General features: G+C 43.3%; 1 protein-coding gene across 2 annotated transcripts in view; it reads right to left on the bottom strand.

The window, feature by feature from the left end:
• The window catches only part of PDE11A (phosphodiesterase 11A), a 988,141-nt gene that overhangs the window by 53,385 nt on the left and 921,279 nt on the right, over positions 1-13,477 (bottom strand). For both annotated transcript variants that reach the window (XM_073633831.1, XM_073633832.1), the window contains 2 exons: positions 11,700-11,763; positions 1,038-1,112 (listed from right to left, as the gene is read on the bottom strand). In XM_073633831.1, coding sequence (XP_073489932.1) covers positions 1,038-1,112; positions 11,700-11,763 — 139 coding nt within the window. The remainder of the gene's footprint in view (positions 1-1,037; positions 1,113-11,699; positions 11,764-13,477) is intronic.

Below are 13,477 nucleotides of genomic sequence, written 5' to 3'. Positions count from 1 at the left end.
GAAGGCCTGGCTCAAAGTCTCCGCTCTAATTCATCCCAAAGGTGTTCTATCAGGTTGAGGTCAGGACTCTGTGCAGGCCAGTCAAGTTCCTTCACCCCAATCTCGTTCATTCATGTCTTTATGGACCTTGCTTTGTGCACTGGTGCACAGTCATGTTGGAACAGGAAGGGGGCCATCCCCAAACTGTTCCCACAAAGTTGAACTTGAACTTGATTGGCCTGCACAACCCGATAGAACCCCTTTGGGGTGAATTAGAGGGGAGACTGCGAGCCAGGCCTTCTCCTCCAATATCAGTGCCTGACCTCACAAATGGGCTTCTGGAAGAATGGTCAAACATTCCCATAGACACACTCCTAAACCTTGTGGACAGCCTTCCCAGAAGAGGTATAGCTGTTAGGGCCCTTTCACACTGGGGCGGTTTGCAGGCGCTATTGCGCTAATAATAGTGCCTGCAAACCGACCCAAAACAGTCGCTGCTGTCTCTCCAGTGTGAAAGCCTGAGGGCTTTCACACTGGAGCGGTGCGCTAGCAGGACGGGAAAAAAAGTCCTGCTAGCAGCATCTTTGGAGCGGTGAAGGAGCGGAGTATACACCGCTCCTTCCCATTGAAATCAATGGGACAGCGCAGCTATACCGCCGGCAAAGCGTCTCTGCAGAGCCTCTTTGCGGTGGTTTTTAACCCTTTCTCGGCCGCTAGCGGGGGGGTAAAACCGCCCCGCTAACGGCCGAATACCAACGGTAAAGCGCCACTTACAATAGCGGCTCTTTACCGCCGATGCCGCGCCCCCGCCCCAGTGTGAAAGGGCCCTTATAGCTGCAAAGGGTGGGTCAACTCTATATTGAACCCTACGAAGTAAGACTAGGATGCCATTAAAGTAATGTGTGTGTAAAGGCAGGGGTCCCAATACTTTTGACAATATAGTGTACATGCTTATGAAGTACATGTGATGTGATGAGCTTCTTGATAATACTGTTTTTTCTACCATGAACTGCCCTGAAAACCCAGGGAAAACCAGTATGGCTTAAATCAGAACTTACTGAAGGAGTCAACTTGAGCTCTGCTCGTTCCCGGTCACCTTGCTCAAAGAACTCACTGGTCACTAATTCTGCCACCTAAAAAGAAAAACAAAAACAGTTTGTGTTTTATCTTTTACTTACCTATTCAAAAACATTTCCCATCTGTGCGTTTCTCAAATACAATTTACCAGCACAGTGGCTGTTTTTTTTTTTTTGATGAACAGAAATAAGGAAAGTGCATTACTTATAGAAACCAGTCAGATTTAATGTGTCAATTTTCTACTGTCTGCTACGAAATGAAGCAAAATTCATTCCTGCTATAAGAACACAGCCGCTTTCACAGCTCTCAATATCTCTGTAGATAATCTGTTGCTAAAATGTGGTTTATAAGATCAACCTGCACAATAACACAGAAGACAACTAAATTATAAAGTAGAAGTCAAGTCTAATTCTATCTAAACTTAAACCTGCTCCCGCCCCCCATTCTTAGCCCTATATTAACTAGCTTGTAGAGGAAAGATATATATACTTACCTATTCTCTGGGCACTCCATCCAGGCACATGATCGGCTCCTAGCAGCGGCTTCAGGGCTGAGGAGGGACAGACGACAATGGATGCCCCATAGTAAGCCTATGGGTTATGTCACCGTATAGGTATTGCAGCTGTTGTGGGTGATTTCTCCTCTTCACTGAAGCTGACCAATGGGAAGGTCACATGACCGGACCGCGCAGGAAATAGGTAAGTATACACATCTTTTCTCTACAGACTAGTTAGTATAGGGCTTAGAATGGGATTGGGAGCAGGTTTAAGATTAGATAGGATTAGACTGGACTTCCACTTAAAAAATCCATTTAGGATATACACTGAGCAAAATTATAAACGCAACACTTTTGTGTTTGCCCCTATTTATCATGCGCTGAACTCAAAGATCTACGACTTTTTCTATGTACACAAAAGGCCTATTTCTCCTTTGCCGAGACAATCCATCCACCTCACAGGTGTGCCATATCCAGATGCTGATTAGACAGCATGATTATTGCACAGGTGTGCCTTAGGCTCACAACCGCAGACCACGTGTAACCACACCAGCCCAGGACCTCCACATCCAGCATCTTCACCTCCAAGATTGTCTGAGACCAGCCACCCGGACAGCTGCTGCAACAATTGATTTGCATAACCAAAGAATTTCTGCACAAACTGTCAGAAACCATCCCAGGGAAGCTCATCTGCATGCTCGTTGTCCTCATCGGGGTCTCGACCTGACTGCAGTTCATCGTCGTAAACGACTTGAGTGGGCAAATGCTCCCATTCGATGGCATCTGGCACTTTGGAGAGGTGTTCTCTTCACGAATGAATCCCGGTTTTCACTGTACAAGGCAGATGACAGATAGCGTGTATGGCGTTGTGTGGGTGAGCAGTTTGCTGATGTCAACGTTGTGGATCGAGTGGCCCATGGTGGCAGTGGGGTTATGGTATGGGCAGGCGTATGTTATGGACAATGAACACAGGTGCATTTTATTGATGGCATTTTGAATCCACAGAGATACCGTGATGAGATCCTGAGGCCCATTGTTGTGCCATTCATCCACGACCATCACCTTATGTTGCAGCATGATAATGCATTGCCCCATGTTGCAAGGATCTGTACACAACTCCTGAAAGCTGAAAACATCCCAGTTCTTGCATGGTCAGCATACTCACCAGACATATCACCCATTGAGCATGTTTGGGATGCTCTGGATTGGCGTATACAACAGCGTGTTCCAGTTCCTGCCAATAATAAGCAACTTTGCACAGTCATTGAAGAGGAATGGACCAACATTCCACAGGCCGCAATCAACAACCTGATCAACTCTATGCGAAGAAGATGTTCTGCACTGCGTGAGGCAAATGGTGGTCACACCAGATACTGACTTTTTTTTGGACCACCCGACCCCCCCAATACAGTAAAATTGTACATTTTAGAGTGGCCTTTTATTGTGGCCAGCCTAAGGCACACCTGTGCAATAATCATGCTGTCTAATCAGCATCTTGATATGCCACACCTGTGAGGTGGATGGATTATCTCGGCAAAGGAGAAGTGCTCACTAACACAGATTTAGACAGATTTGTGAACAATATTTGAGAGAAATAGGCCTTTTGTGTAAAAAGGAAAAGTCATAGATCTTTGCATTCAGCTCATGATAAATAGGGGCAAACACAAAAGTGTTGCGTTTATAATTTTGCTCAGTGTATGTCCACAGATACCACCAACAATTACATTTTGTGGATATCTGAATTGCAGAGATTTCATTTAATCCACCCGTAGATAAGCAAGGTTACGTGCAAAACAGGCATTCTTGTTAGCAACTGAAGACAAGCTAGAAAAACTCTTTAATACAGTAATACAGTGTAATTATGTAATAAAATGAATTATATATATATTGTTTACATTAAATTGTGTTTTTCAACAATTATCAATGTAAAATAGACAAGACTATCATTAACAGATTTTAAAATTCAACATAGAAACATGACACAATTGGTCAGTTTGAAAAATCAAAGACATTTCTAGAGACGGCACTAATCCAGGGACCAATCTTCAAATCAAACTTTGAAGACTGGTCCCTGGATTAGTAACTGTGTTCCAATTTGGAATCCCAGTGTGGGAATAAACCATGAAAACTAAACCAAGCTAAAAATAGAGATGGTGCCAACAGCAACCAATTAAATCCCATGTGCATGTGGAAGTGGAACCAGCGTCGCCCTCCCCCCCCCCCCCCAATCCATGCGCCTGGCCCCTAGTTTACATGCAGATTGGATTCCAAAGGGGGATTTTTTTTTTTTTTTTTTAGAAGCACATGATTAGAGCCGGCGGCTCTAATTGGCTTAAAAAAAGGGTGGGCTTGGGGCTTGCTGTTGTCTTCCTGATTCTCTTCCCGGCCAATCCTGGCTCAGGAAGCAGGTCCTGAGACCCGATTGCCTGAGGGGAGAAGCAATCCTATTGGCTGCTGAGGAGGAGGCGAGAGGAGATGCAGGGGAAGCCACGCCGCCATTAAGCCAAGGAAGGAGGAGACGCAGGGTGAAGCCACCGCCCGCCGCCCGGAGGAAGCCCGTGACCTAGACGGGGTAAGTGCGCGTACCACTCGACTGACCGGGGGGGGGGTGCGGTGCAGGAGAAATGACTGAAAGTCGGGGTTGGGGTGGCGGTGGATGGGTTGCTGCCCCCCTCAAAAAATTTACCGCCAGCCGCCACTGAGTGGAACTAAACCCTTTTATCCTTTTCAGCCAAGAAAGCTGCCAACTTAGCTTCTGTTTGATCTAAAACTGCCATGGTGCTGCACACGTGATCAGTTATGACACCAGCCATTTGATGGTTTGACAGTTTGGTTGACAGTACAAGCTAATGTGAAAGTTAGAATTCCCAGCATGCCAGGAATGTATCTGTGTTTGAGACCGTTACATCAATGGGTTTAGTTCCGCTTTAATACTCAGATATCTAGTGAGCCTCAAGATCAAATGACAAAGCTACACAAGACACAGTGAAGCAGAGGCCGGATAGTATGAAAGACAGTTTGCCCATTCTTTGTCAGTACACCTAGAACCAATGACTAGGAGACAGTGGAGCAAACCAGTTCACTACTGTACTACTTTGGTTTTAGGCTTTTGGTGTTTGGACTGGTTGAAAACACCCAAACTGTGCAGGCACAGCCACAATGTGAACCAAGATAGATGACAGCAGTAATGCCACGTACACATGACCGGTTTTGCCATCGGAATAAACTCTGAAGGTTTCTCCGACGGAACCCTGACAGAATTCCATTCAAGCGGTCTTGCCTACATGCGTTCAAACCAAAGTCTGACCAAAGTCCGACTGTCCAGAACGCGGAGACGTACAGCAAGTACGAAGGGACTAGAAAAAGGAAGTTCAATAGCCAGTAGCCAATAGCTTCCGTCTTGTACTTGCTTCAGAGCATGCGTTGTTTTTGGTCCGACGGAACAGCATACAGACGAGCGGTTTTCCCGATAGGAATTGGTTCCGTCGGAAATATTTAGAACATGTTCCATTTCCAGGTCCGTCAGAATTTTCAAAAAGAAAAATCACATGAGGCACACACACGATCAGAATAGACGATTAAAAGCTTCCGTCTGACTTTTTCTGTCATTCTGCTCATGTGTACGCGGCTTAAGAAGCAGCTTAGAATTTTTTATGATATCTGTAACTGTGTTTCTGACAGTCAGCAACATGAGCTGTGGGTGGCCATGTATCAACCCTTGCAGCTCCACTGCCCTTGGCCATGGCCCACGTTGGCAATGCTGAAAATCCAGCCCCAAACAATATAATACAATCCTTAAATATAATTATCATATTATTAAACAATTATATCTTTCAAAAAAAAATATTGTACCAAATGAAAAGTTTGAAAAATGAAAATACAATTTGCGGAAGAAAAAAAAAATGTTCCTGGTAGAAAACTCTTCCTTTTAATACATGCTTTTGAATAAAAAAATAGGACACGGAATCTGATAGGTTACTATGGGCAATAGCTCACATTTCCTTTCACCCGTTTTCACAAAACATCCCCAAGGTTTGATTCCAACCCTCTGCTGAAAATATAAATACACTTGTCTAGGTTCGATTGTTCCAGCTCCAGCTCCTGCTGCTAATCAGTATTCTTTGTATTCATTCATATTACCCTCAGGATGTGATGGCCAATGAAGACATTTGACTGAATGAGTGGAAAGCCCTCAAATTTAAAAACTATGCAGGAACTGATTCATCATTGTCAGTATGTGACAGAGCCTGAGGTAGCTCCATGGGGCAGCCGTACGAGTTGAATGAAAGACGACGAAGCTCACAACAGAAGGAATTACAAACCCAATTTTCTTTCCATTTCTTACCCATTCTCATACAGCAATATTTTGCATAGGAAGCACACTATTGCTGTTCATGTAGCGCTCATAAACACCTCATGGACAAGAGTCATTTAACATTTTACCATTAAGAAATGTAACATTCAACAAGACAACATTGCATTTTAGCATCAGGGCATTCGTGCCAAAGTGATACATTTTACATAATTTCTTTAGAACACTAAATAGAATATAAATACATCAGGAAATTGTAAAAATTGGTCCGTGACAAAGCTAAACCAGCAATGTTGGTCATATACGTAAAGTTAAAGGATCAATTCACCAAAGATTTGATTTTACCCAACTGATCTTTTGATAACTTGAAAAAAACAATCTCTCAACACAACACAAGGAGGCGTCAATTTGGTCAGATTCTAATGGATTTTCCACCAGGAGGGGTCATCCCTTTTACATGAAAACAATTGTTTGTAGATCAATTGCCCAATCAATTTCTGAAAGTTAGGACATGGATTGTTATATAAATGACTGTAATATTACTTGTAGGAACAGCAACAGTGTGAGCATTCGTTTCTTGGTTATTTGGATATTGTCAAGTTGCATGTTAAAATGTAGCTTTCGTTTATATACAGAAAAGACAAATATTGTAGGGGAACCTTGGCTAGTTTTAAACCAATTATTATTGTTTGAAAGTGCTTCAAACAGGTTTTTAAGGATGTTTTCTATCATAATCTATAATCTTCTACACCTGTTTGGCTTATAAATTGGGACTAGGAGCTGTGTCTGTGCAGTCACTGCATCCCAATAGTCATGCATGGGTTGCTTGCATGCAGTCCTTGGTGGCTGAGGCCACATAAACAAGGTGCTCATTCACTGAATAAGGACCCTTTCACATTCCAATAAGGTCCGCCTGTCAGTTTTTCAGGCAGACGTGATTGGAAGGTCCATGGACAGCGAAGTCTGTTTACATCCAGCCACCTATAGAGCTCAGCAGGGTCTGCCCGTGTCCGCTCTGCACAAAATGAATGGGCACGGATATGACATCCATCCCGCTCAGCTTTGATCAGAAGGGGATCTTCTCATTGATCCCCTGCTGACTGAAGTGGACTTCGCTCCATGTGAAAGTGCTCTAAGGGTCCCATCTGAATGAGACCATAAGCAGTCCCAAAATATCTCAGGGACCTGAGCAAGAATACCTAGCCACTTAGCATATGTACTTCCATGAGACAGTTTCTCACTTTTAATATATTAGGAAATGTAACAGAAATTTCCTTTAACAGGAATGTAATGTAGTTACATATTATTTTTATTTATAAGACTTCATTCCCACAGGCGCTGAGGTCCGTATACTGTAAATGGGCTATTTTTTTTCCACGGGTCTAGACTCCAGGAGCTGCATGCAGGCAGCCCATTAAAATCTATGAAGATGCAGCTGCTGCATAGACACAGTTACTAGTTTTAATGTGACAGGTGTGTGGGTGCAGGTGATCAGCCTCGAATGCAGGCAGTGTGCATTTAGAGCAGTCCACCTGTACCCACCCGCCGGTCACATTAGGACCAGCGACTGTGTCTGCAGACTAGCCACTGCCCTAATAGAATTAAATTGGCTGCTTGCATGCAGCACTTTAACCACTTACTGACCGCGCACTATATGTTTACTGCTACAGTGCGGGCCGGCTGCGCAGAAAAAAATCACGTACATACATGTGATTCTGCTTTTACGGGTAGGGGACGCGCATGCCCGCTGCCCAGGCTGTGCTGTAATTCATCACAGCACATGCCAATAACGGAGTCCCGGCTAATGATTTACCTCTGGCACCCAGCGATTGGCTCTGATCTTCCCCAAACACAGCTCTGTGAGTGTAAACAATGCAGAGCTGTGTCCAGTGACAGGAGATGTCGTTGTTTTTTCATTCCCTGCAAAGTGGAGAATGAAAACAACTAGATCCCTGGTAAAAGCAACACACAGTACACACATAAACACTGGTTAGGCACACATTTAACGCCCTAGATGGTAACCCCTTCCTGCCCAGTTTCATTAGACCAGTGACAATGCATATTATTAGCACTAATAACTGTAATGCCCTGTACACACGATAGGATTTTCCGATGGAAAATGTGTGATAGGACCTTGTTGTCGGAAATTCCGACCGTGTGTGGGCTCCACATTTTCCATAGGAATTTCCGACACACAAAGTTTGAGAGCTTGCTATAAAATTTTCCGACAACAAAATCCGTTGTCGGAAATTCCGATCGTGTGTACACAAATCCAACGGACAAAGTGCCACGCATGCTCAGAATAAATTAAGAGACGAAAGTTATTGGCTACTGCCCCGTTTATAGTCCCGACGTACGTGTTTTACATCACCGCGTTCAGAACGATCGGATTTTCTGACAACTTTGTGTGACCGTGTGTATGCAAGACAAGTTTGAGCCAACATCAGTCGGAAAAAATCCATGGATTTTGTTGTCGGAATGTCCGATCAATGTCCGACCGTGTGTACAGGGCATATCAATGTCACTGATGATATCGGTGGCAGATAGTTCCCCTCAGCGTCAGTTAATGTCAGATTGTCTGTCGCACTATCGCAGTCCTGTTATAAGTCGCTGATCGCAGCCATTACCAGTGTAAAATAAATAAATAAAAATTCCAATATATATCCCAAACTTTGTAGACTCTATAACTTTTAGGCAAACCAATCAATATACACTTATTGGGATTTTTTTAAATGAAGACATGTAGCAGAATTCATTCTGACCAAACTGTAAGAGATTTGATTTTTTAACAATTTTTACAGGATATATTTTATAGCAGAAAGCAAAACTTTTTTTTTTTAATTGTCTTTTTTTTTGTTTATATAATAAAAAAGAAAAAACCCAGTGGTGATCAAATGCCACCAAAAGAAATATCTATTTGTGCATTGTATGACTGCACAATAGTCAGTTAAAATAGCGCAGTGCCAAATTGTAAAATATGGCCTGGTCATGAAGGGGGTACAACCTTCCGGAGCTCAAGTAGCTGCAAAAAAACACACTGCAAAAATGTTCCTGTAGAGAGCGGAATCTGCTCACTGTTATAAATACACCACTTGGTAATCCAAATTTTTCAGTTAATAGCACTAGTGTTGCCAACCTCCCGCAGCTTTTTTTACTGACAAAACATGGGAAATTACTGACGGAGCACATTTTTTACTGGCAACCTGAAAAATTAAAGAACTCCTATTAAAAACAGACAATGGATATGCAAACACAATATGGAAACACAGACAATACCCATATTAGGTAATTTGCCTGATTTACACTTAAAAAGTCAACACAGTATGATAAATTATCACCCCCTGATATTTACAGACAGTTGTAAATATCACAGATTTTTACAAACTGTCTGTAAATTTACTGACGGTTGGCAACCCTGAATAGCACTGTTATTTTTATGGTTATATCCTGCTAATAAAACTGCTGGTGTTATACCTCTTACATGGAAATGCATTATTCAGATTGTGTTTTGGTCACTGGTCACTCATCTAAAAAAAAAATTTTTCCTGCACCTTGGGCATAAAATATCATAAAACAAAATTAAAACCATACAACTGTGTAACTTTCCCTGTAGTTACTTATCCTTGAAGCAGAACTAAAGGCAAAACTTTCATTTTGGATAGAGTAAGGGAGGGTTATAACCATACCTCCCAAAGTTTTTAAGATAGGAACGAGGATCACCTATTAGCAAAAGTAATCAGGCATAGGCTTAGGCATGCCGTCATCATACTGCAGCAGGTCGGCACGATCCCGTGAACCGTCGTAGCTGTACGTTGGCTCCTTTGAGCGGGACAGCAGGGGCGCGCACGCACCCAATGCACTGCAGGGGTGCCGATAATCGTGACCGGCGGTCGCGATGACGGACGGACACGCGCGACTGCAGGAACGAGAGGCAGAACAGAACAGGGACACAAATCCCTGTTCTGTGAGGAGAGGAGTTGTAGATCGTGAGTTCCTAATAGCTAGGAACAACGATCTGTCATCTCCTATAGTCAGTCCCCTCACCCTACAGTTAGAACACACATAGTGAACACAGTAAGGCCCCTTTCACACGAGGCGGACTCCGTTGCTACGGAGCCTGCCTCGGTCTGCCGACTCAGCGGGAGATCTGTCCGTTGATCTCCGCTGAGCCGGCGGATGACAGGTCCCTCTCTGCTCACTGAGCGGGGAGGGGCTTGTCAGGCCCCACTGCTGCCTATGGAGGGATCGGATGAAAACGGACAGCATGTCCATTTTCATCCGATCTCACCCGATCAGATCCGCCAGCGACTGACCTGGACGTAGGGCCATCCGTCTGCTTTTAGCGGATCGGACGGGGTCGGATGTCAGCGGACATGTCTCCGCTGACATCCGACGCTCCATAGACTTGGAGCGCCCATTCAGGTCCGCCGTCAAAACTGACAGGCGGACCTAAAGGGTCCGATCGCGTGAAAGGGGCCTAACCCTAGTGTTAACCTCTTCCCTGCCAGTGACATTTATACAGTAAACCGTGCATTTTTATAGCACTGATCACTGTATAATTGTCAATCGTCCCAAAAATGTGTCAAAAGTGTCCGATGTGTCCGCCACAATGTCGCAGTCCCGATAAAAATCGCAGATCGCTGCCATTACTAGTAAAATAAATAATAATAATAATAAAAATGCCATAAATCTATCCCCTATTTTGAAGACGCTATAATTTTTGTGCAAACCAATCAATATACGCTTATTGCGATTTTTGTTACCAAAAATATGTAGAAGAATACATATCAGGCTAAACTGAGAAAAAAAATTAGCTTTTTTAAAAAAAAATGGGGATATTTATTATAGCAAAAAGTACAAAATATTGTGTTTTTTTCAAAATTGTTGCTTTTTTTGTTTATAGCGCAAAAAATAAAAACCGCAGAGATGATAAAATACTACCAAAAGAAAGATCTATTTGTGGGAAAAAAAGGACGTCAATTTTGTTTCGGTACAACGTCACACGACCGTGTAATTGTCAGTAAAAGAGACGCAGTGCTGTATCGCAAAAAATGGCCTGGTTGTTGAGCAGCCACATCTTCCAGGGCTGAAGTAGTTTTAAAGGAGAACCATACAAAAAATGATTAGTTAAATCCATAAGTGCTTTTTTAATACCACTACTATTCCTTTATATTGGCTTTAGAAATTTACAAATGCAGCAATTTAGAAATTGCATGAAAGGATTAGCACTGGGTGGGAAACACTTTTTGAAAGATAAAAAGTAGTATAGTTAAAAAAACTATATAGATCAGACCACAATGAGGGACAATTGAGGAGGAAAGAGGGCCTTTGTTCCAAATCAGGGACAGTCCCTCAAAATCAGGGACAGTTGGGAGGATGTTATAACCCCCCCTTTTTTTTTTTGCCATCTGTGTTCCATTGGGGAGGTTTCCCTTTATTTCTTGTCCCACAGCCAAACAGAAAGTAAAAGGAAATCCCTCCAAAGTGTGGGATCCCCTCTTTGTCACCAGAATTAGTGTCCCCATTGGAACATGCAACCTTTATTCCAGTTCTGGTAACAACCCAAAATGTGGGATTCTCTTTTACTCTCTGTGAAAATGATAAACAGGAAAAATAGAGAGGGCGAGTCTCCCTAAATTCCTCTCCAATCTATCCAAGTTTTGTCTATAGTTATACCTTCAGGAGAATAAACATATAACTACAGAGGAATAAAATACACCACTTTGTCTATAAGAAAGGTGAAATCTTTATGGTGGAGTTTTGTAAGTCATATCCTATTATAACATTGTCCCATCAGCAAGTTCCTCCCCTATCGAGTAATAAATCAACTCTTGCCTGTCTTGAGATCTCCCACGGTTTGGTTGCAGCTCCAAGGTCACATGCTGTCATTAGCATTGATCTGAAAAAGAGAAGTGGATCAAAGCAAACATACTGCAAACATACTAAGCGAGTGTCCTTCACCCACTGCGCTGTTATATATCATTATATCAGTATGGTGTCTGCCAAACCTGTGCCTACAGTCCATGGTGTTCCCGAGAATTCCGATGTGTAAAAATAATGCCCATTTATAATAATAAAATTGATGAATGATGTTTTGCTTTATACAGATGTTCACTAACTCTCTTAAATCTACATTGACATTTTATTTATTTCTCCCCAGGTCAATATGTAATTATGAATATAAATAAATGTGTTCTGCTGGGATTTTAGCAGTTTAATTAAAGGGCAGGTTCAGCTTCAAACAAAACTCTGGCACCCCTAGCCTTTGGATCAGTCGGTTCTAATCTCTCTACTACTGCTCATTCTACACACAGCGCAGCACATCTGCCGGCTCCGGACAGGATCATGGCTGATCACTTGGAACATTAATTAAGGTGAAGCCTGGTATCACTTTCTCTATGGCTGTCATGTAAGGCAGTGGTCATCAACCCTGTCCTCAGGGCCCACTAACAGGCCAGGTTTGCAAGATAACTGAAATACATCACAGGTGATATGATTTGCTGCTCAGTGATTGCAGTATTCTAGTCTGCATCTCCCCAAGGTAATACATAAAACCTGGCCTGTTAGTGGGCCCTGAGGACAGGGTTGATGATCACTGCTGTAAGGGATAGAGACCATGCTTTGGAAAAAACGACTGTGTCTCCTATGCAGGGAGGCGAATGTTTGTTTAGAAGTGCACCCTGTGTTGTAAACATGTGATGGGGTCTCAAAGTAAAATCACGTGAGAGGGAAATAATAAAAGAAAAAAAAAAAAGCAGTATTGAGGTGAACACAGCTTTGACCTATTAATGTAGAATTCCAGATTAAGGTCCCTTTCACACAGGCGCCTCCGTTAAGTGGAATCCGCTTGCTCAGCGGGGGATCTCTCTCAAGTCCGTGTCTGCTCTGCTATGCAGAATGGACACAGTCCCACTCTCTTCTATAGGGCAATCGGGTGGAAACGGACCGCCTGTCCATTTCCTTTTAATGCCATTCGATCTGCCAGATGGATGGGGAATAGGACCACCATCCGTCTGTTTTTGGCGGACAGGATCGTATGGCGGCAGGTATCAGTGGATATGTGTCTGCTGACATACGCCGCTTCATAGAAGAGATGGGAGGGTCCGACCAGGTCTGTCTGAAAAACTGACAGATGCACCTGATCGGACAGCCTGTGTGAAAGGGGCTTAACCCGAACTAGCCTTTTAAATGCCCCATGCACATTTAACACCTATGCCAACTAAAATGTGTAAAAAAGATGTATATGCTTACCTTTTTAAAGCTCTCTCTGGCTTGGTCATCTGATCCCCTGTGTCAGCCAGTGGTGGCTGCAGGGGGGAGAACAGAGTGCTCCAACAATGGCTGGTAAAGCCTGGAGCAGTGACATCGCCCATAGGCTCCCATGGCCTATCTGATGAAAACAGGTAAGTATGTATATGCATCTTTTTTGCACAAGATAGTCAGCATAGGTATTAGGAGAAGGGAGGGGACATTTTTAAGGTTAGTTAGGTTTTAGCTGGAATTCTACTTTTAAGCAGAGCTCCACCCAAAAGGGGAAGCTCCACTTATTTGTCAAATTTGGCATCTTTCCGGGGGCAGGAGGGAGCAGGTACCTGGTTTTGACAGGTACCCAC

Source organism: Aquarana catesbeiana, linkage group LG06 (genome assembly GCF_042186555.1).
Source record: "Aquarana catesbeiana isolate 2022-GZ linkage group LG06, ASM4218655v1, whole genome shotgun sequence".
NCBI lineage: Eukaryota > Metazoa > Chordata > Amphibia > Anura > Ranidae > Aquarana > Aquarana catesbeiana.
The sequence above is the reverse complement of the archived record's forward strand: the minus strand, read 5'-3'. Positions and strand labels throughout refer to the sequence as shown.